We start from the raw sequence: 20,843 nt of genomic DNA on the forward strand, positions 1-20,843 counted from the left end.
TCACAGAAATGAATGACACTGACCCCAGGAGCACCAACCTGCTCCATGGTGGTAAGTTTTAATCTTTAAGCCACCTAGATCTCATTTGGTGCCTCAAGGCCATAGTGACATCAACCAGTTATAAAAACTAGCTGGAAGATATTAATATCACTTTGGTTCCATCACCAGAAAAAAAATTTAAATACAACAAATATCTCATTGTCCAGTAATAGTTGGGCACTGACATACGAAATGAGAGCCTGGAGTCTAAAATTCCCTATAGGCCTCTAACTTTTTATTATGAGTGCCTGGGGCTTTTAGGGCTTACCTGGTGGCTCAGACAGTGAAGAAACCACTCGCAATGTGGGAGACCTGGGTTCGATTCCTGGGTTGGGAAGATCCCTTGGAGGAGGGCGTGGCAACCCACTCCAATATTCTTGCCTGGAGAATCGCTATGGACAGAAGAGCCTGGCAGGCTATAGTCCATGGGGTCGCAAAGAGTTGGACATAACTGAGTGACTAAGCACACAATATGGGGCTTTTAGAGACTATAGGCTCAAATGTTTCTTTGTTTAAGCATGCAGTTAAATTAAAACTTTTTAAATTCAAGTGACTGCCTATTCCTACAGGCAGTCACTTGACAAATTTAGTGAATGCTTAGCTCCACTGTGCAGACAACCATGCTGGACATTGGGAATGGCTTGCCCTTGTACAGATGAGATCTGTGAGGGAGACTGGCATTGGGCAAATAATCATCCAACTAACCATTCATGACCATTGCCAGATTGCTATGGTAGAAAAGAATAGTGTGGTACAGGAGCAGGCCATGGGAGTGGGCGCCTAGACTGGTGTGGAGGCCTGTCGGTCAGTATCCAGCCAAAGGCAGTGAGGGGCATGCGGGGATGCTAGGGAGTGAAGCCAAGGCATAGTGTTGCTGGGCTTCATCAGCCTGGTTAATGATGTCATATTTTGCTCTAAGAATCGCAGGAAGTCGTTGACATATTTCAACCAAGGGGATGTGACCGGATCTGCATTTTTAAAGTGAAACTTCAATTGCTACAATGAAAGTGATTGGGAGGAAGCAGCAGTGGATAGGAGAGACTGGTTAGCCCAGGCCAGAGAGGGCGGTGCTTTCAGGTGGATGGTGGTTGGGTGGAGATGGAGGAAAGAGATGGAGAGGTGGAGGAGGATGGAAGGTGGAGATGGAGATGGGCGTATTTGAGAGAGATGAAGCGTATAGATCGTGCAGGACGTGGTGGTTGATCAGATGTCTTCCATGAAGGAGGGTGGTGGTCACAGAAGGTTCCCCAGTGTCAGGCTGGAGCATTCAGATGGAGGCCCAGGTTTGGGTGCAAAGGATGAGATTGGTTTGGAATGTAGTAAGTTACACCAGTAAGTTAAAGATGCATCCGGGCCTTCCTCGTGGCTCAGTGGTAAAGAATCCACCTACCCATGCGGGAAACACAGCTTTGCTCCCTGGTCCAGGAGGATCCCACTTGCTGCACAACAGCTAAGCCTGTGCACCACAACTATTGAGCCTGTGCTGTAGAGCCTGAGAACAGCAACAACTGAGCTCACACACCACAACTACTGAAGCCTATGCGCCCTAGAGCCTGTGCTCCCCAACAGGAGCCACCACAATGAGAAGCCTGCACATCACAACTACAGAATAGCCTAGCCCCGACTCACTGTAACTGGAGAAAAGCCCATGCAGCAACAAAGATCCTGCAGAGCCAAAAGCAAATAAATAAGTAAATAAAAAATGTAAAAACAGATACGTATGGGGCAGCCAGTGGCGGTATCAAAGATGCAATTGGATTATATAGGTAGAGCCATAGAAGAAGGATCAAGAATGGGGAGAAAAATGGGAATTACTGGTTTATGGTCATGGAAGTAGACATTGAGAGGATGAGAGTCTGGGAACTAAATTCTCTGAGAACTAAAGTAGAGCAGGAGTATTGAGCACAGAAGACTAATGAAGATGTAGGTTTTATGTTGTTGCAGAGAAAACCAAATATTCAAGTGGAGAATAGAGTTTTAGGGCCAGCTCTGTAGAACGCTGACCAAAGGAGTGAGCCAACAGCATCTCTTCATTTCAGTAACAAATAGGACATCCAAAATATAGTTTTGGTATAGTACTCTCTTGAAAACACAGTCGCTTCCTCTCTGCTTTGGAGGAAGGGAAGCAACCTGCTCGACAAGGCAGAAGGTCAATTTGGGCCACCTACTTGCCCGGGCAACTCTCTGGTCCCCGCAGAGCTTACTGAGCTCTACAGGGAGGCTTCTAACAAAGTGTGTTCCCACCACCAAACCTGTTGTGAGGATTCACCAGGAAAATGGTTGTGAAAGACTTGGCTTTATCAACCAGCAAGAGTCAGGAAGATTCCCTGGAGGAGGGCATGGCTACCCACTCCAATATTCTTGCCTGGAGAATCTCATGGACAGAGGAGCCTGGTGGACTACAGTCCATGGAGTCGCAAAGAGTCGGACACGATGGAAGTGACTGAGCACACATGCAAAAGCTACACAGATCTCACACTCGACGGACTCGTCGAATCCAGGTTAAACACGGCTAACAGGCACCATCTCATGCTTCCATTCGGAGAACCTATCCTAATTACCTGCTGGTCCATTGTGGTCAGATTTGCTCACATCATCTCTCAGTATTCACTTTCACTCAGGTGACTAGGCCAGCCTTACAAAAGCTGCGGCAGCTGGAGCCCCAGCCCAGGAAAGCCACTGGCAGGAAAGGTCACTCTTTGGGACCTAAGTAGTTTGTCCCAGATGCTTTCAGACCAAAAAGAGGGGAGGGGAACCAGGGGGAAGTTACAGGTCTCTTTAAGAGTCAGTGAGCGACAATCCTGCCAAGGGGAGCTTCTTTGAGCAGAGCATTTGGGGAACTTCTGTTGAGGGTAGTCTTTTGGCTGACATTAGCTTCCATATTAGATGTAAGTTCTTGAACTTTCCTGTGCCTTTCTGTTTCCTTGCCTGTAAAACTAGAAATAACAATGGCATTTACCTCTCAGGCCTATTGTAAAGACTAAATGAGTCTAGAATAGCAGCAACACTTATCACTTATTCAATAAATATTAGCTGTTAGTATTACTGGAGTGTGTGTCTTTGGCTGAAGTCTGAGATATAATTTCCAAAAGTGTACTCTTTTATGTGCAGCACTAAAACCTTCTTGAGTTTATTAAAACAAATGTACCAACAGGTAAACTTTTATTCATACATTGGAAAGAATATTTGTTAGAATACTAGGGATGATTTGGTTATGTTCATTAAGAGGAAAAAAAAATTATCCAGTTTTCAGCTGACTGGCTAGCAGATTAGTGTAGGGGCAAAGTACGCTGGCTTTGAAGCTGTGGAGACCAAGATTTCATTCTAGCTGTGTGACCTTGGGCAAATTACTTGCCCTCTCTGACCCTCAGCTTCCTTATATACACAATTGATATGCTATTTACTTGGCAGGATGTTGAGAGGTAGCTGGAATCATAGGTACAGAAGGGTTGGCACGATGTCTGACAGAAGAACAGGTTGACATTGTTGGGTGAATATTTTATTGTCATTTTGCAACTGGTGATTTGAGTTGTTATTTTTTTTGGTTGGTTTTAAGGATTTTCTGCAGAGAAGGCAATGGCACCCCACTCCAGTACACTTGTCTGGAAAATCCCATGGATGGAGGAGCCTGGTGGGCTGCAGTCCATGGGGTCACGAAGAGTCGGACACGACTGAGCACTTCACTTTCACTTTTCACTTTCATGCATTGGAGAAGGAAATGGCAGCCCACTCCAGTGTTCTTGCCTGGAGAATCCCAGGGACGGGGGAGCCTGGTGTGCTGCCATCTCTGGGGTCACACAGAGTCGGACACGACTTAAGTGACTTAGCATAGCATAGCATAAGGATTTTCTGAATAGCATTTCCATTGTCTATTGTCCTTCATTCTCTAATGTACCTTCCCCATTTACTTTTCCATCTCCTTTTGAGGACTTCTCTGAGAGCACCCCTCTTGTTGCTGTCTGGCCAGGGTCTGCCTCTACTGTTAACATAGCTGGCCATCCTGGCTGTCCAGTGCCAGCACACAGCCCACTCTTCATCCTTCTGGATGCACCTCATCTTGCAGGCTCAGCTGTCACCTTGGAAGGTCTCCTTCCTAGTCAACCCTCAGAGAACCTTCTGCTGGGGAAACTCTGCTTTGTGATGGATTCTCATCAGTATTTCTTGCTGTCACTTCCGACACTGTGTAATTATGATCCCATTGTTGCCAGCCGTGACTGCACCAGCTCTCACCTCCTACCAGTATCTAAACAAAACACCTGAAGAGGTAGAGATCTGGTGATGCTTGAATAGTAAGCTTCACAGCACTTTGGGAGGGACCCTATTGCTAGAAAGAAAGAAAAAGGACAGTAAGGGATATTGTAAGAGATTACCCCGGGGGGCTTCACTGGTCGTCCAGTAGTTGAGACTTCACCTTCCAATGCAGGTGGTGCAGGTTCAATACCTGGTCAGGGAGGTAAGATCCCACATGCCTCAGGACTAAAAAGTCAAAACATAAAACAGAAGCAATATTGTAATAAATTCAATAAAGACTTTAAAAATGGCCCACATCAAAAAAAAAAGAAGAAAGAAAAGTGAGAGAGAGGGTATCCTGGGTTTGAATCCTGGCTCTGCAGGCAATGGCACCCCACTCCAGTATTCTTGCCTGGAAAAATCCGTGGACAGAGGAGCCTGGTGGGCTGCAGTCCATGGGGTCGCTAAGAGTCAGACACGACTGAGCGACTTCACTTTCACTTTTTACTTTCATGCATTGGAGAAGGAAATGGCAACCCACTCCAGTATTGTTGCCTGGAGAATCCCAGGGACGGGGGAGCCTGTTGGGCTGCCGTCTATGGGGTCCAACAGAGTCGGACACGACTGAAGCGACGCAGCAGCAGCAGCCACTTAATACTTTTGTGATATATTTGGAAAGACATGACTTCTTTATGCGTCAGTTTCCACTTTATGTAGTTCGTAAAATACATGACTGTAGTCACTCAGTCGTGTCCGACTCTGCAACCCCATGGACTGTAGCCCACCAGGCCCCTCTGTCCATGAGGTTCTCTAGGCAAGAATACTGAAGTGAGTTGCTCTTTCCTCTTCCAGAGGATCTTCCCCACCCAAGGATCAAACCCAGATTTCTTGCATCTCCTGCATTACAGGCATATTCTTTACCACTGAGTCCCCGGGGAAGCCTTGCACATTTGTAAAATGGGACAGTAACAGTTTTGAGGGTTAAATGAGGTACTACATACAAAGCTCTTAGAACAGTCCCTGGCACCAAGTAAGTACCTGAATGAATAATCGAGAAAAAGAGTTGCCCATATAGGGGAATGGTTTTCTTTCCTATCATCTGTCTGCCTTGTGTGGCTGCTGTGAGTCATCTCTCTTCCAGGTGAGGGCCACAGCCAACTGTGGCCTGAGCAGGCAGGAGACAGGGATTGCTGCATTCCTACCCACGGGCCACAATCCCAGGCCCTCCACCAGAATAAAGCACCGTGAGCAAGAACAAGTCTCCCATTTCGGGACCTGGAGTGTTAACTCGCTGGCACTGCTGAGAAGCAGCCTTTAATTCACTTAATCATGAGCTGTAGGTACCCTAATGAGGGCTGCGAGCCACAGCCGCGGCTGGGGGGCAAAGCAGCCCTTTCTTCCTGGACGCTGTTAGCATCGGCATGAAAACTGAACGCTTTCTAGCTGGGCTTTTGCCCTGTTATTTCACAAACTGAACAGAAATTATGAAACAGCTGGGAGTCAGGCTGGCAAAGTGGATGCTTACTGCCTGGGGCAGGGCCTGCCCATGGCCTCCGATGGGCTTCTGCATCACACATGCATGTCATTCAGGCACGTGCTTCAGGACGCCGTAGGAATGAGTGCAGGAAACCCTACTTTCCAATGGATCCCAAAATGGTTCCCTATTCTGACTTACTTGCCATGCTTGCAACAGTCCGGTTTTCTCTGCTTTGTCACCTAGGTCCTGTGATGGCAGGCGTTGCCTGACCAGGTGAGGAAATTGGGCTGCTAATATTATGACCATATTAAATCATTAAAAAGCAGAGACATTACTTTGCCAACAGAGGTCCATCTAGTCAAGGCTATGGTTTTTCCAGTGTTCATGTATGGATGTGAGAGTTGAGAGTTGGGCTATAAAGAAAGCTGAGTGCCGAAGAATTGATGCTTTTGAACTGTGGTGTTGGAGAAGACTTTTGAGAGTCCCTTGGACTGCAAGGAGATCCAACCAGTCCATCCCAAAGGAGATCGGTCCTGGGTGTTCATTGGAAGGACTGATGTTGAAGCTGAAACTCCAATACTTTGGCTACCTGATGCAAAGAGCTGACTCATTGGAAAAGACCCTGATGCTGGGAAAGATTGAGGGCAGGAGGAGAAAAGGATGACAGAGGGTGAGATGGCTAGATGGCATCACCAACTCGATGGACGTGGGTTTGGGTGGACTCTGGCAGTTGGTGATGGACAGGGAGGCCTGGCGTGCTGCAGTTCATGGGGTCGCAAAGAGTTGGACATGACTGAGCAACTGAACTGAACTGAACTGAATATTTGAAATCCTTTTGCTCAGACTTCTTCCTACATTTTCAAGGAATGGGAAGGATATTGTAATACTTTATAGTCATAGCACTTCATGTGTGGTCAGTCACTTAAGTCGTGTCCACCTCTTTGTGACTCTATAGACTATAGCCTGTCAAGCTCCTCTGTCCATGGGATTCTCTAAGAATACTGGAGTGGGTTGCCATACCCTTCTCCAGGGGATCTTCCCAAGCCTGGGATCAAACTTGTGTCTCCTGTGTCTTCTGCGTGGCAGGCGGATTCTTTTCTGCTGAGCCACCAGGGAAGCCCACAGCATTTCATACCGGGGGGTGGGGGTTGGGAGAAACAGCGTTAAGCAGTTTCTGGCCCTTGGTATAGCTAGGGCAGCTTAGAGGGATGGTAGGCATTGCTTTTAAGCCATAGTGAGGAATGGACATTACAGCAGCCTTGCATTGTCCAGAGTCTTCATGGAATCTCTCTTAAATCTAGTTTGCATCTCTTGTGTTTCACAATCATTAGTTGTTCCCAATCATACAACTATGACAAAATAGTTTCACAGAAAGTATTATATGACATTTAAATCCAATTGTTTTCATTTCACTCTTGTTTTCTTCAGTCAATGAGCAGTTTCAAAGACGCAGAGAGGTTGGGGAACATGAAGAACCTCCCTCAAAAGTGGTCTAAGCCATTTCTTCTCTCAAAGCATGAGTCCCTTTGACAGTATTCATCACAGTCATTTAATCTATTTAGTGTATCATCTCTGCTTTTATTTTTAGAGGCTTGAGGTGGCCTCTTCTATTTTTGAACAACTCCTACTGTTAGAAAATGTATCCTGTTATTGATTCAAATCCTGGTGCTATCCCTGCATTAAAACAGATTATACCAAACAAAACTCAATGCCTTCCACATCAGCCCCAGAAATGTTGAAGGCAATGGTAGTTGCCATCTTGCCCAAATATCACCAGTTCCTGCACACTTTCTCTATATGATATAATTTAGCACATTCACCAGCATCCCAGATAAGCAGCAGTGACCTTCTCTATAGACATTGTATTAATAAACTGGTGTATAATGGGCTTCTTTTCATAGCTTCAATATGAGAGTCTTATGTTAAGTCTTCAGAATGATGGTTGCAGCAGAAATTTGAGAGTTGCATCTGCACTTGACTTTTACACTAACCTATAGGAGTCATAGGTACCCAGGATGTCCACAGGGCCATCTTGTTCCTTTATACGAAACCCAGGAAAACCCAAGTACAGAGTCTCCCTAAAGAAACTGCAGCTCAAAGGTAATAAGAGCTCCTGAAATAATCACACTGCCCAGCATCCGAAGAGGCAGTACCGGAATTCTTTATGAAGCCTTCCCTAAGCTCAGTGTGCTTAGAACTTTGGTTCTCCGTTCTACATGCTTAAAGACCAGTTTGGCACATATATGCTCATACGATGTTTAGCCGTGAGGCTGCCTACTGATCACAAGCTGGCTGGGGAGTAAGAGGAAGAGTTTCATGTAGGCTGTTAATCTTCCAGGAAAATTATTAATTAGTAGGTTGGATGGTTTATCTTTAATAGTGTATAGTAGATATAAGATTTCCCTGGTGGCTCAGATGGTAAAGCATCTGCCTACAATGCAGGAGACCCGGGTTCGATCCCTAGGTCAGGAAGATCCTCTGGAGAAGGAAATGGCAATCCACTCCAGTACTCTTGCCTGAAAAATCCCATAGACAGAGGAGCCTGGTAGGCTACAGTCCATGGGTTACAAAGAGCTGGACACGACTGAGCAACTTCACTCACTCATTCACTCAATAAATATAAAAAGAAAAGAATCAGGTATATCTAGTTGGACTAGTTTTCTCAGTGGTTCTCTGATTGCTGTTTCTGTGAGGAAAAGATGGAAAATGGCCACTTGAGAAACCATTCATACAACCAACATCCTTCACTTTGTATATGTAGGTATCTTCACCATAGATGTCTTTCAGATCCGTAGAGGCAGCATCTCAAAAAGCCAGATGCAGAATGTAGACCTGGCTTTGCACCACCAGCTGAGTGAGCTTGAGCAAGACATTGGCCTGTGTGTGCCTCAGTTTCCTTACCTGTCAAGTGGGGATAATGATGGTAGTGTGTGCCTAAAAGGTTGTGGTGAGAACTAAATGAGTGACTGTGAGTGAAGGGCTTAGTGCCTGGCATCATAGGAGGCTCTACAAAACCATTTGTTCTTATCGTGAATAATTAATTACTATTCTTTGTTGTGATTCCGATTACTTGGTTGTATAGTGAATTCGGAGTTGGCAGACTACTTCAGCATCACTCTCACAACCATCCTATAAAAAAAGGTTTGGAATGCCAGAGTCAGTTGCAAGGAATCAGGCCTTTTCCCCTGCAGTGGATGGTATGCAGTGGTCTTTCCCAAATGGCAATGTTCACAAATGTTAAAGTGGGCAAGTGGAATGCCCAGAAGCTTGATCCCTCTCATCACAAATACTGCTCCTGCCAAGTTTACACAGAACAGTCCTATTTAAGCGAGGGGGCATGTATGCCCTGTGGTCAACTCAAAAGACCACGCTGGAGCCTTTCATTTTGAGTGTTTTTGAACCGAGAGCCCCTGTGTCAAGGGGATGGTTTGAGGCACTTCCCAAGGAGCCTGACTTGATCCTGCACCGGCTGCTGTGCTGTCCTCTGGAGGCTGCCTCTGGTCTTCCACAGTCAGTAGGGTCCCCTCTCACCACTTCCAGGGGGTCACCCAAGATGAAAAGAGTGGAGGTCTCCAAGAGCAGGCGGAATTCTGCTTTGCCTCACTTCTCATTCTGAATTAGTCAATTTTTACTTTCCAATGTAGCACATTCTTGCTTAGACTCTTTGAATGAACAGACATGTATGATCACCTAATCTGCCCCCTCATTGAAGGTGTGAGTTAAGGTGATTCACTCAAGGTCATACAGCATTCCCTCATTCATTAAACAAATATTTACTGTGACTGGGTGGTCTGCAGTGTTTGCATTAATATCAGTGGCAGAACAGGACTGGAATCTAGTCTTTCTATTTCTGATCCAGCATTCTTTCCCCCAAGTCCTGTGGCCTCTCATAACTACTCTCTTCCCTGCAATGATCTGTCTCTTTGCAGCTATGGGATATTAATTCTCAAATGTGGGTGTTACCTCTGAGTCTGTATAATGGGAAACTTGATATGTGTAAAAGATAGAAGGCCTCAAAACCTGTACACAAAGGCATCGTGTTTTCCCCAAATCTACCAGAATGTCTTAAGACTCAAACTCAGATTCGACCTGAACATTCAGTAAGTAGAAAAAAGCAGTGAGATAGCCTATCTGGATTGGATACATCTCCAATGGATAAAGTATTCTTTCAAGTACTAGGGATCAGGAAATAGTAGGGTGTAGAGTGGAAAGGATGTGGAGTGAGACTGCCTTGGGCTTGCTTGGAGGTGCCACCATTTTCCAGCTGTGTGACATGGAACAGTATATTTCTCTGAGCTTCAATTTGACTCCCTGAGTCTTATTCTCTTATTTTATTTTTCTTCCTTTCTCTAGGATGGAAAATAAATCCCATGCCAGTGCCCATCATGGGTGGCTCTTTTTAGAAAAGCATTCCAAGCCTTGCCTATACTCAGCATAAATAAATATTCTGGCCCAGGAGGGCATCAAAGGGTGAAGGAGTGGCCTGAGGTTCTGGGAGCCCTTGTTCTTTTCTCTTGGTGCTCCCTCTATAGTATGTAAAACAACAGACAGCAATGGTATCGGATCCTTTATGGGATATAGTAGGAGGTAAAAAACGGAGTACATCAGAGACCCTGTCCACAATCTGTACTGAGGAGTAGTTGAGACATCTCAGATAACCATAAGGTAAGGCGCAGTGTGCTCTAAACTATAAGTACTGATAAGAATAGAAATCACCCCCCCCCTAGATTAAGATGGTACTATTATTGTTGTCATTTAGTTGCTCAGTCTTGTCTGACTCTTTGCAACCCCATGGGCTGTAGCCCACCAGGGTCCTCTGTCCATGGGATTTCCCAGGCAGGAATACTGGAGTGGATTGCCATTTCCTTCTCCAGAGGATTTTTCCGACCCAGGGATCGAACCTGCATCTCCTGCATTGGTGTGTGTGCGTGCTAAGTCACACAGGCAGATTCTTTACCACTGGCCACCAAATGGTACTGTACTGTCTTCTTTTGCCCTGAGTTTCATGCTTGGTTTAGTTCAACAAAATCTCTGTACTGGCCAGGTGCCAGGCCCCTGGTGAGGGGCTGGGCAGTCCAGTGAGGATCAAACACAGGCCTTGCCCTCAATTGCTGCTTCCAGCAAAAGTCCTCAGATCTTTGTAAAGCTGTCTGCTGGAGGCCAGGGACTTGGTCTTTCTTGGACCTGTGTTGTGTCCCCTCAAACCGTCCCACCGCCGGGAGGAGAGAGCGCAAACATTTTTCCTGGAAAGGCGTTAACATTGAGCCATGGCAGCTGGAATTGGCACAGTGCCTTCAGAAGGTTGGAGAAGTGATTTGTTTTTCCAGTCTCACCGCGGGAGCCGAAGCCCTGGCAGAGGCCTCCGTGCCTTAGCGGTGACTGAGCCAGATGAGATCATTATTAATTATTAGTCACTTTCGAGTGTCTTTCTTAGAAAGGACAGAGTATTCAGGGAGCTCAGACCCTCCTGAGTTGCAATCGATACTGTGTATACCTTGCATAGGGACCTGAGTGGCGTGTCATTATCAAACATTATCGATTCCTAAAAAGGGGGTTGGAAATGCACACATCCTTCACAGAAAAATCAGCTAAATCGTCAAAAGCCTTGATTATATTTTTTTCCTCAAGAAAGAGACTGATGGTAGGAGTAAAAAAAGCTTGAAATGTTAGCTAAATTAGGGCTGTTTCCTGCCAGGAGCCAGATCTGTACACATAATTATTTTATTCTCTGTGCTGGCATTGATTCACTTTGGTTGAGTGTTGGAAATATCTCTGTTTTGGGTCTTTAATCCGAATTATTCAGTCAGTTCGTATGACAATGTTTTCTACTCCCATCCTCCTGTATTATTTTTCTGTAAAACAAATAATCACTTGTCTGGAACTTGACTCATTTCTCTTCCCCAGCACATGCCTCATCCCTTCCCTAAACTTCTGTATCACACCATCTGCCACGCTCCTGGGCCAGAAATTCACTCACCACTCAGCCTCACACGCCCCACAGTCACCAAATTTTGCCCATTTTATTTTTGCCTAATTCTAATTTCTTCTTCTAAATTGACCTCCGCTACAGTCCTTGCACTGACTGGAAATCCAGACAGTTTTTTAGTTTTTCCTCCTTTTGCCTGTGTCTCAGCAGCGATAACAAACATGGGGGGAAAAAAAGGGAAAAAAAATAATAACAAACCTGGAGTCTCTGGCTGCCTTTGCTTAGCTCGTGGGTGCCCTGGACCCATCACTTGGCCACACGTTGCAGTCTCAGCTTCTGGTCCTGCCCATTTCGGGGCAGGTAGAAGCCCTTTTGGAGAAGGCAATGGCACCCCACTCCAGTACTCTCACCTGGAAAATCCCATGGACGGAGGTGCCTGGTAGGCTGCAGTCCATGGTGTCGCTAAGAGTTGGACACGACTGAGCAACTTCCCTTTCACTTTTCCTTTCATGCATTGGAGAAGGAAATGGCAACCCACTCCAGTGTTCTTGCCAGGAGAATCCCAGGGACGGGGGAGCCTGGTGGGCTGCCGTCTCTGGGGTCACACAGAGTCGGACACAACTGAAGCGACTTAGCAGCAGCAGCAGCAGCAGCAGCAGAAGCCCTTTTGAAAATGCAGATCTGGTCAAGACATTTGATGGCATGTACCTGTAGTCTTCCAGAAGCTCCCCATCACCTACTATCTAAGATGGACAAGGAACTCTTGTTCTGGAAATGACAGACATTGAGTCTCAAATGATCCTTGGAGGTTATTGGAAGAGAGCAGGTCTAAGAGATTGCAGGTGCCAAGAAGGGGCTTCTTTGGGAATCTTTGAATATCTGTCATTGGTTTAGCTGGGGCTGGAACAAAGTTTTTGTACTAGAGAGCTGTTTTCCAGGTTTTTTAGAGCCAGCTCATCAATGTGACACAGTCACAGTCCATCTTCTCTTGGATACTCATGTTTCTTCAGCCAAGTGCTGTTGAGACTGTTGTAGGGGAAGAGACCCTCTGGTCAGCCCCTCCAAACCCCATATTTGAGGAAGAAGAAACCCTAATGTTGGTACCGGGCTCCTACCCAAAGCGGCTTCAGTATTTCTCAAAAGGCGTGTGGTCAGGGAAAATACTTTGTAATGTATTTGTGTCCCACACATTGTGGGGTGTTTAGCATCCCTGGCTAAATGCCAGTCATGACCTCCCAGTTACTGGAACAACTGGAAAATCTTCTACATGCCCCCGCACATGCCACATGCTCCAGGAATTGGGGAATGGTACCATCCCTGGCTGAGAACCCTTGGCTCCTGTCCCTACTCCTGAGATGTTCTCCTTTACTGAGAGTATAATGAAGAGCTGGATTAATTATGATCTGTCACTCCTGTTGCCTCTTCATCTTCTGTACTGATGGAGTTCAGACTGGAGTCATGTTGTCAGGCTTTCAAATCAAGCTTTACCATTTACTCAGTATGACCTTGCATATGAGTAAGACCTTGAACAACTACTTAATCTCTCCATGCCTCCGTTTTCTCATCTAATAGGGGATAATAGTACTATAGTATCTATCTCAGAAAATTTTTCTGAAAATTAAATAAGATAAAGCATGAAAGGTGCTGGCCACGGTGTCACTTTCAGAGGCATGGTGATTGTATGAGATGGTGATGGTTCCTGAGCTCACAGTCTTACTTGAGTGACAGGTTGAAATTGACACTGACTTGTGAACACTCCAGAAAAAAGAGACAGCATAGTGTGTTAGAAAGGGGAATGGACTAGGTGGGAGTCAGTGGATTCTGTTGCATGCTCAGCCATCATTACTATATAGCCTTGAACATGTCATTTCACTTCTCTGGTTTTTACTTTCTTCATCTGTACATGCCCTGGTGGTTTAGTCACTAAGTCAGTCATGCCCAACTTTTACAACCGCATGGACTGTAACCCGCCAAGCTCCTCTATCCATGGAATTTTCCAGGCAAGAATGGTGGAGTGGGTTGCCATTCCCTTCACCAGGGAATCTTCCCAACTCAAGAACTAACGCAGATCTCCTTCATTACAGGCAGTTTCTTTACCATCAGAGCCACCAGCGAAGCCCTTTATGCCCTCAGTTCAGTTCAGTTCGGTTGCTCAGTCAAGTCTGACTCTTTGCGACCCCATGAATCGCAGCATGCCAGGCCTCCTTGTCCATCACCAACTCCCGGAGTTCACTCAGACTCACATCCATCAAGTCAGTGATGCCATCCAGCCATCTCATCCTCTGTCATCCCCTTCTCCTCCTGCCCCTAATCCCTCCCAGCATCAGAGTCTTTTCCAATGAGTCAACTCTTCACATGAGGTGGCCAAAGTACTGGAGTTTCAGCTTTACCATCATTCCTTCCAAAGAAATCCCAGGGCTGATCTCCTTCAGAATGGACTGGTTGGATCTCCTTGCAGTCCAAGGGACTCTCAAGAGTCTTCTCCAACACCACAGTTCAAAAGCATCAATTCTTCGGTGCTCAGCCTTCTTCACAGTCCAACTCTCACATCCATACGTGACCACGGGAAAAACCATAGCCTTGACTAGACAAAGCTTTGTTGGTAAAGTAATGTCTGTGCTTTTCAATATGCTATCTCGGTTGGTCATAACTTTCCTTCCAAGGAGTAAGCGTCTTTTAATTTCATGGCTGCAGTCACCATCTGCAGTGATTTTGGAGCCCCCCAAAATAAAGTCTGACACTGTTTCCACTGTTTCCCCATCTATTTCCCATGAAGATCATCGCATCCATGCTGGACTGGATGCGATGATCTTCGTTTTCTGAATGTTGAGCTTTAAGCCACCTTTTTCACTCTCCACTTTCACTTTCATCAAGAGGCTTTTTAGTTCCTCTTCACTTTCTGCCATAAGGGTGGTGTCATCTGCATATCTGAGGTTATTGATATTTCTCCCAGCAATCTTGATTCCAGCTCGTGCTTCTTCCAGTCCAGCATTTCTCATGATGTACTCTGCATATAAGTTAAATAAGCAGGGTGGACAATATACAGCCTTGATGTACTCCTGTTCCTATTTGGAACCAGCCTGTTGTTCCATGTCCAGTTCTAACTGCTGCTTCCTGACCTGCATACAAATTTCTCAACAGGCAGATCAGGTGGTCTGGTATTCCCATCTCTTTCAGAGTTTTCCACAGTTTCTTGTGATCCACACAGTCAAAGGCTTTGGCATAGTCAATAAAGCAGAAATAGATGTTTTTCTGGAACTCTCTTGCTTTTTCCATGATCCAGCGGATGTTGGCAATTTGATCTCTCGTTCCTCTGCCTTTTCTAAAACCAGCTTGAACATCAGTTCCCGGTTCACGCATTGCTGAAGCCTGGCTTGGAGAATTTTGAGCATTACTTTACTAGCGTGTGAGATGAGTACAACTGTGCAGTAGTTTGAGCATTCTTTGGCATTGCCTTTCTTTGGGATTGGAATGAAAACTGACCTTTTCCAGTCCTGTGGCCACTGCTGAGTTTTCCACATTTGCTGGCATATTGAGTGCAGCACTTTCACAGCATCATCTTCCAGGATTTGAAATAGCTCAACTGGAATTCCATCACCTCCACTAGCTTTGCTCATAGTGATGCTTTCTAAGGCCCACTTGACTTCACATTCTAGGATGTCTGGCTCTAGGTCAGTGATGACACCATCATGATTATCTGGGTCGTGAAGATCTTTTTTGTACAGTTTTTCTGTGTATTCTTGCCACCTCTTCTTAATATCTTCTGCTTCTGTTAGGTCCGTACCATTTCTGTTCTTTATCGAGCCCATCTTTGCATGAAATGTTCCCTTGGTATCTCTAATTTTCTTGAAGATATCTCTAGTCTTTCCCATTCTGTTGTTTTCCTCTGTTTCTTTGTATTGATCACTGAGGAAGGCTTTCTTATCTCTTGCTATTCTTTGGAACTCTGCATTCAGATGCTTATATCTTTCCTTTTCGCTTCTCTTCTTTTCACAGCTATTTGTAAGGCCTCCCCAGACAGCCATTTTGCATTTTTGCATTTCTTTTCCATGGGGATGGTCTTGATCCCTGTCTCCTGTACAATGTCACGAACCTTATTCCATAGTTCATCAGGTACTCTATCTATCAGATCTAGGCCCTTAAATCTATTTCTCACTTCCACTGTATAATCATAAGGGATTTGATTTAGGTCATACCTGAATGGTCTAGTGGTTTTCCCTACTTTCTTCAATTTCAGTCTGAATTTGGCAATAAGGAGTTCATGATCTGAGCCACAGTCAGCCCCCGGTCTTGTTTTTGTTGACTGTATAGAGCTTCTCCATCTTTGGCTGCAAAGAATATAATCAGTCTGATTTCGGTGTTGACCATCTGGTGATGTCCATGTGTAGAGTCTTCTCTTGTGTTGTTGAAAGAGGGTGTTGGCTATGACCAGTGCATTTTCTTGGCAAAACTCTATTAGTCTTTGCCCTGCTTCATTCCGTATTCCAAAGCCAAATTTGCTTGTTATTCCAGGTGTTTCTTGACTTCCTACTTTTGCATTCCAGTCCCCTGTAATGAAAAGGACATCTTTTTTGGGTGTTAATTCTAAAAGTTCTTGGAGGTCTTCATAGAACCGTTCAGCTTCAGCTTCTTCAGCGTTACTGTTTGGGGCATAGACTTGGATTACTGTGATATTGAATGGTTTGCCTTGGAAACGAACAGAGATCATTCTGTCGTTTTTGAGATTGCATCCAAGTACTGCATTTCGGAGTCCTTTGTTGACCGTGATGGCTATTCCATTTCTTCTGAGGGATTCCTGCCCGCAGTAGTAGATGTAATGGTCATCTGAGTTAAATTCACCCATTCCAGTCCTTTTTAGTTCGCTGATACCTAGAATGTCTACATTCACTCTTGCCATCTCTTGTTTGACCACTTCCAATTTGCCTTGATTCATGGACCTGACATTCCAGGTTCCTATGCAATATTGCTCTTTACAGCATCGGACCTTGCTTCTATCACCAGTCACATCCACAACTGGGTATTGTTTTTGCTTTGACTCCATCCCTTCATTCTTTCTGGAGTTATTTCTCCACTGATCTCCAGTAGCATATTGGGCACCTACTGACCTGGGGAGTTCCTCTTTCAGTATCCTATCATTTTGCCTTTTCATGCTGTTCATGGGGTTCTCAAGGTAAGAATACTGAAGTGGTTTGCCATTCCCTTCTCCAGTGGACCACATTCTGTTAGACCTCTCCACCATGACCCGCCCGTCCTGGGTGGCCCCACGGGCATGGCTTAGTGTCATTGAGTTAGACAAGACTGTGGTCCTAGTGTGATTAGATTGACTAGTTTTATGGTTTCAGTGTGTCTGCCCTCTGATGCCCTCTTGCAACACCTACTGTCTTACTTGGGTTTCCCTTACCTTGGGCGTGGGGTATCTCTTCACGGCTGCTCCAGCAAAGCACAGCCGCTGCTCCTTACCTTGGACAAGGGATATCTCCTCACTGCCGCCCTTCCTGACCTTCAACGTGGGATATCTCCTTTAGGCCCTCTTGCGCCCACGCAGCCACAACTCCTGCCCTACAAGGTGTCAAAAACATTGAACAGCATTTGCATTATGAATGTGCTTTAAAGTCTATAGAATCTCACAGCTTGATATATAAAATGACTAATTTATTATACATCAGTGGTGGTGTTGGTTAGCCACTAAGTCATATGTGACTCTTTGTGACCCCATGGACAGCAGCCCGCCTACCTCCTCTGTCCATTGGATTTCCCAGGCAAGAATACTGGATTGGCTTGCCATTTCCTTCTCCAGGAGATCTTCCCCACCCAGGGATTGAACCCACGTCTCCTGCATTGACGGGCAGATTCTTTACCACTGAGCCACCAGGGAAGCTATCCATCCGAGTTACCCACCCCTGATTTGAAAACCCCCATCAGGCAACTGGGAGGATGCTCTGAACGGGAACATCTTGGGAGATGGGTAAACCTGGAGAGCTCATCTCTGTGATAAATACTGAATTGCTGTCACCCCATCCTGACCAATGTGTCCCCAAATAGGACAGGTGAGAGACCCTCAGGCGTGCAGGCATCTCATGAACAGTCAGTCATATCCACAGCTCTGCAGCTCTCCCTGCTGATTTCCTTCATGGCTGTCTGCTTTTCCCCACAGCAACAAAGGCGAGAGAAGGAGCTGCGGAAACAGCAAGAGAGGGAGCAGCGCAGACACTATGAGGAGCAGATGCGCCGGGAGGAGGAGAGGCGGCGCGCAGAGCACGAGCAGGTACAGCGGGGACCTGGGAGCCCTACAGATGGCCCCACGTGAACACCAGCACCAGCCGCCTCTGGGCTGTGGGTCACCTTCTCCTAGGTCTGCTCGGCTTAAGCCGGTTTTTACTCTTGCTCCAGCAACTATTCTCGCCTGTTCAAGAAGTCAAATGCACAACCTTGGCAAAGCCTGCTCATTCAACCTGGCTTCCTCCCCAGGCCGAAGTCCCCTGACACCTTGATGTCATGCTTCTCCCAGCCCAGGGCACCGGCTCTGAAAGTAGCACTGGGGCATGATAAATGAGCCAAGTCCTCCTCTTTCATCGCTTCAGAAGAGCTTTTCTACTCACGCTGCTCTGGTCTCCATGACTCTGGGCCATCGATGCAGCCCCTTTCTCTCTTTGTTAGAATCATGTTCTGACAGTGCAGTGAAACTGCAGGATGGTTCCTTTACAAAGACAGTTCATGACAGCATTCAGTCGTTATTTTATCCCCACTGCTTACAATGGGGAGCCTCTGAACTGTATAGCCTTGTTAATCTCAGGTAGCCTGTAAAGAGGGAGCCTATAATGAAAAGTTTTAAAATAAGCTGGGTTCTCAGGACTTGCCACTGGTTAAGACTCCATGCTTCTGCTGCAGGGGGCACAGGTTCGAGCCCTGGTCTGGGAACTAAGATGCCACATGACCAAAAAACAGAAAATATATGGATAATACTTTAACAACAACAAAAGCTGGGTTCTCAAAACCAGATAGTCACAGCAAAGCATTGAGCTGTCTCCATCCGCTGCTGTTGTGCCTTTGACTGCACTGAAGTGCTTTTGCTGTGGTGCTGGGTATCTTTCCTATTTAGTGAAGAGGTGTTTGGGTATTTTTTTCCCTGCTTCCACACTTCACTTGGCAGTTTCTTCTCACCTTTGAAATTACTGGTTCTTTCTCTCTCCCTTTCCCTCTCGTGTTCCTCTGCATTCTCTGCTGCCTGCCTCTCCAGGAGTACATCAGGCGACAGCTGGAGGAGGAGCAGAGGCAGCTAGAGATCTTACAGCAGCAGCTACTGCATGAACAAGCTCTACTTCTGGTAATGGGAATGCCAAGCCCACTGGTCTGCTCTGTGTCCATCTCGTGTGTGTGTGTGTGTGTGTGTGTGTGTGTGTGTGTGGTCTCCTCTAACGTGCCAGTCAGGAAATGGGGATCCACCCAGCCTCATAGACCTGGAAAATCTTCTAAAACTTAATGAGTTTCCTGACCCAGGGTGCCGAGTCACCGCTTTGAATATACTTGTTGCACATTCTTTATTAACGCCAGCCATTTGCAAAACTTGTGAATCCAGTCTTAGTACAAGTTCAGGCTGTTTCTGAGACCCACTGTGTTTATTGCAGAGTAACGTTCGCAGTCATTTGCAACATGCTGGAATACAATCACAGCAGAGTATCCCTCATCCATAGGAAACCACTCAGCTCTGGAGTCGTATTTCATTTGCAGACTATTAGTTTTACCCTCATGATGGGAACATTTTGTGTTCCCTGCTCAGGCAGCTTCCACTTGAAGTGTTTTGGTGTTTTTTTAGCCTTATTGCACTGCTCTCCAAATGAGCTGCTTGGTGTATCCTTCTTTTTTTTTTTTTAACTTAACTTTTTATTCAGTGGCACTGTGATTTTTTTTTTTTTTTAGCCTGTACACGTTTTTGCTAACGGTTTCTGTTGGTCCAAGTTTTGTCAAACAAAAGATGATGTAGGCAGTATCTTTAGGTTCTTATTCTGTTTTGTACATGTTTGAATAGTTTAATGATTAAACCAGGAAGTGGATAGTTCCTTACAGGGGTTGTGCGCTGACCGTCCAAATATCCTCATTGTTGCCATTTTCTTGGTTGCAGTTCATCGAGGACAAGTCACTTTGTGAAGGGTGGTGTTCTGTAGGGGTTGCCATTAAAACAGTAGTGTTTTCGTTAAATGCCACATTCTGTGTAGATGCTAACCCGAGGCTGTACCTTATCTCTATGGCTCATCCCTGTGTCTTCTTGTGATTTTGTTGGTATTAAGGTCCTTTGTTATTTATCATCTCTTTTGCTTCCATTGCATGCTTCCCTGGTACGGGCCAATGGTTTCCCTATGGTAATTTAGCCTTTTCTTTATTCTCCTTTCCTGATCTGGACAGGAATATAAGCGCAAGCAGTTGGAAGAACAGAGACAAGCAGAAAGGCTACAGAGACAACTGAAGCAAGAGAGAGACTACTTGGTTTCTCTTCAGCATCAGCGGCAGGAGCAGAGGCCTGTGGAGAAGAAGCCACTGTATCATTACAAAGAAGGGATGAGTCCTAGTGAGAAACCAGCATGGGCCAAGGAGGTAAGTAAGCGAACAAGTACAGCCTATACCTACCTTGCCTTGAGTATAGGGGCCATAATGAGTTTCTCCCGTAGAAACAGAGAGTTAAACTACAAAGCTGGGAAATAACTTGTATGAGACACACATGCTTTGTTTTGGGAAGAACTATAACCTTATTTCGGAGAAGGCAATGGCACCCCACTCTAGCACTCTTGCCTGGAAAATCCCATGGATGGAGGAGCCTGGTGGGTCGCAGTCCATGGAGTTGCTAAGAGTCGGACAAGACTCAGCAACTTCACTTTCACTTTTCACTTTCACACATTGGAGAAGGAAATGGCAACCCACTGCAGTGTTCTTGCCTGGAGAATCCCAGGGACGGGGGAGCCTGGTGGGCTGCCGTCTCTGGGGTCGCACAGAGTCAGACACGACTGAAACGACTTAGCAGCAGCAGCAGCAGCAGCAGCAGCGTAACCTTATTTCTATACCACAATCCATTTGTGGTTCTTTTTTGTAAGTAACAGCAGGAAGCAAAGAATCTTTTTCTGTACTGGAATCCAGTTGAGTTTGTGGCTGGAGGAGTGGAAGAATGTGATTTAAGACTTC

At 45.8% G+C, this 20,843-nt stretch overlaps 1 protein-coding gene across 9 annotated transcripts in view; it reads left to right on the top strand.

Moving 5' to 3' along the window:
* TNIK (TRAF2 and NCK interacting kinase) overlaps positions 1-20,843 on the top strand; it is a 407,441-nt gene that overhangs the window by 312,205 nt on the left and 74,393 nt on the right. For 6 of the 9 annotated variants that reach the window (XM_070803591.1, XM_070803368.1, XM_070803755.1 and 3 more), the window contains exons 13-15: positions 17,827-17,937; positions 18,910-18,996; positions 20,073-20,261. In XM_070803591.1, the coding sequence (XP_070659692.1) occupies positions 17,827-17,937; positions 18,910-18,996; positions 20,073-20,261 (387 nt within the window). The remainder of the gene's footprint in view (positions 1-17,826; positions 17,938-18,909; positions 18,997-20,072; positions 20,262-20,843) is intronic. The other 3 variants (XM_070803517.1, XM_070803651.1, XM_019959636.2) reach the window with 1 other exon arrangement.

Source organism: Bos indicus, chromosome 1 (genome assembly GCF_029378745.1).
Source record: "Bos indicus isolate NIAB-ARS_2022 breed Sahiwal x Tharparkar chromosome 1, NIAB-ARS_B.indTharparkar_mat_pri_1.0, whole genome shotgun sequence".
Taxonomy (NCBI): Eukaryota; Metazoa; Chordata; class Mammalia; order Artiodactyla; family Bovidae; genus Bos; species Bos indicus.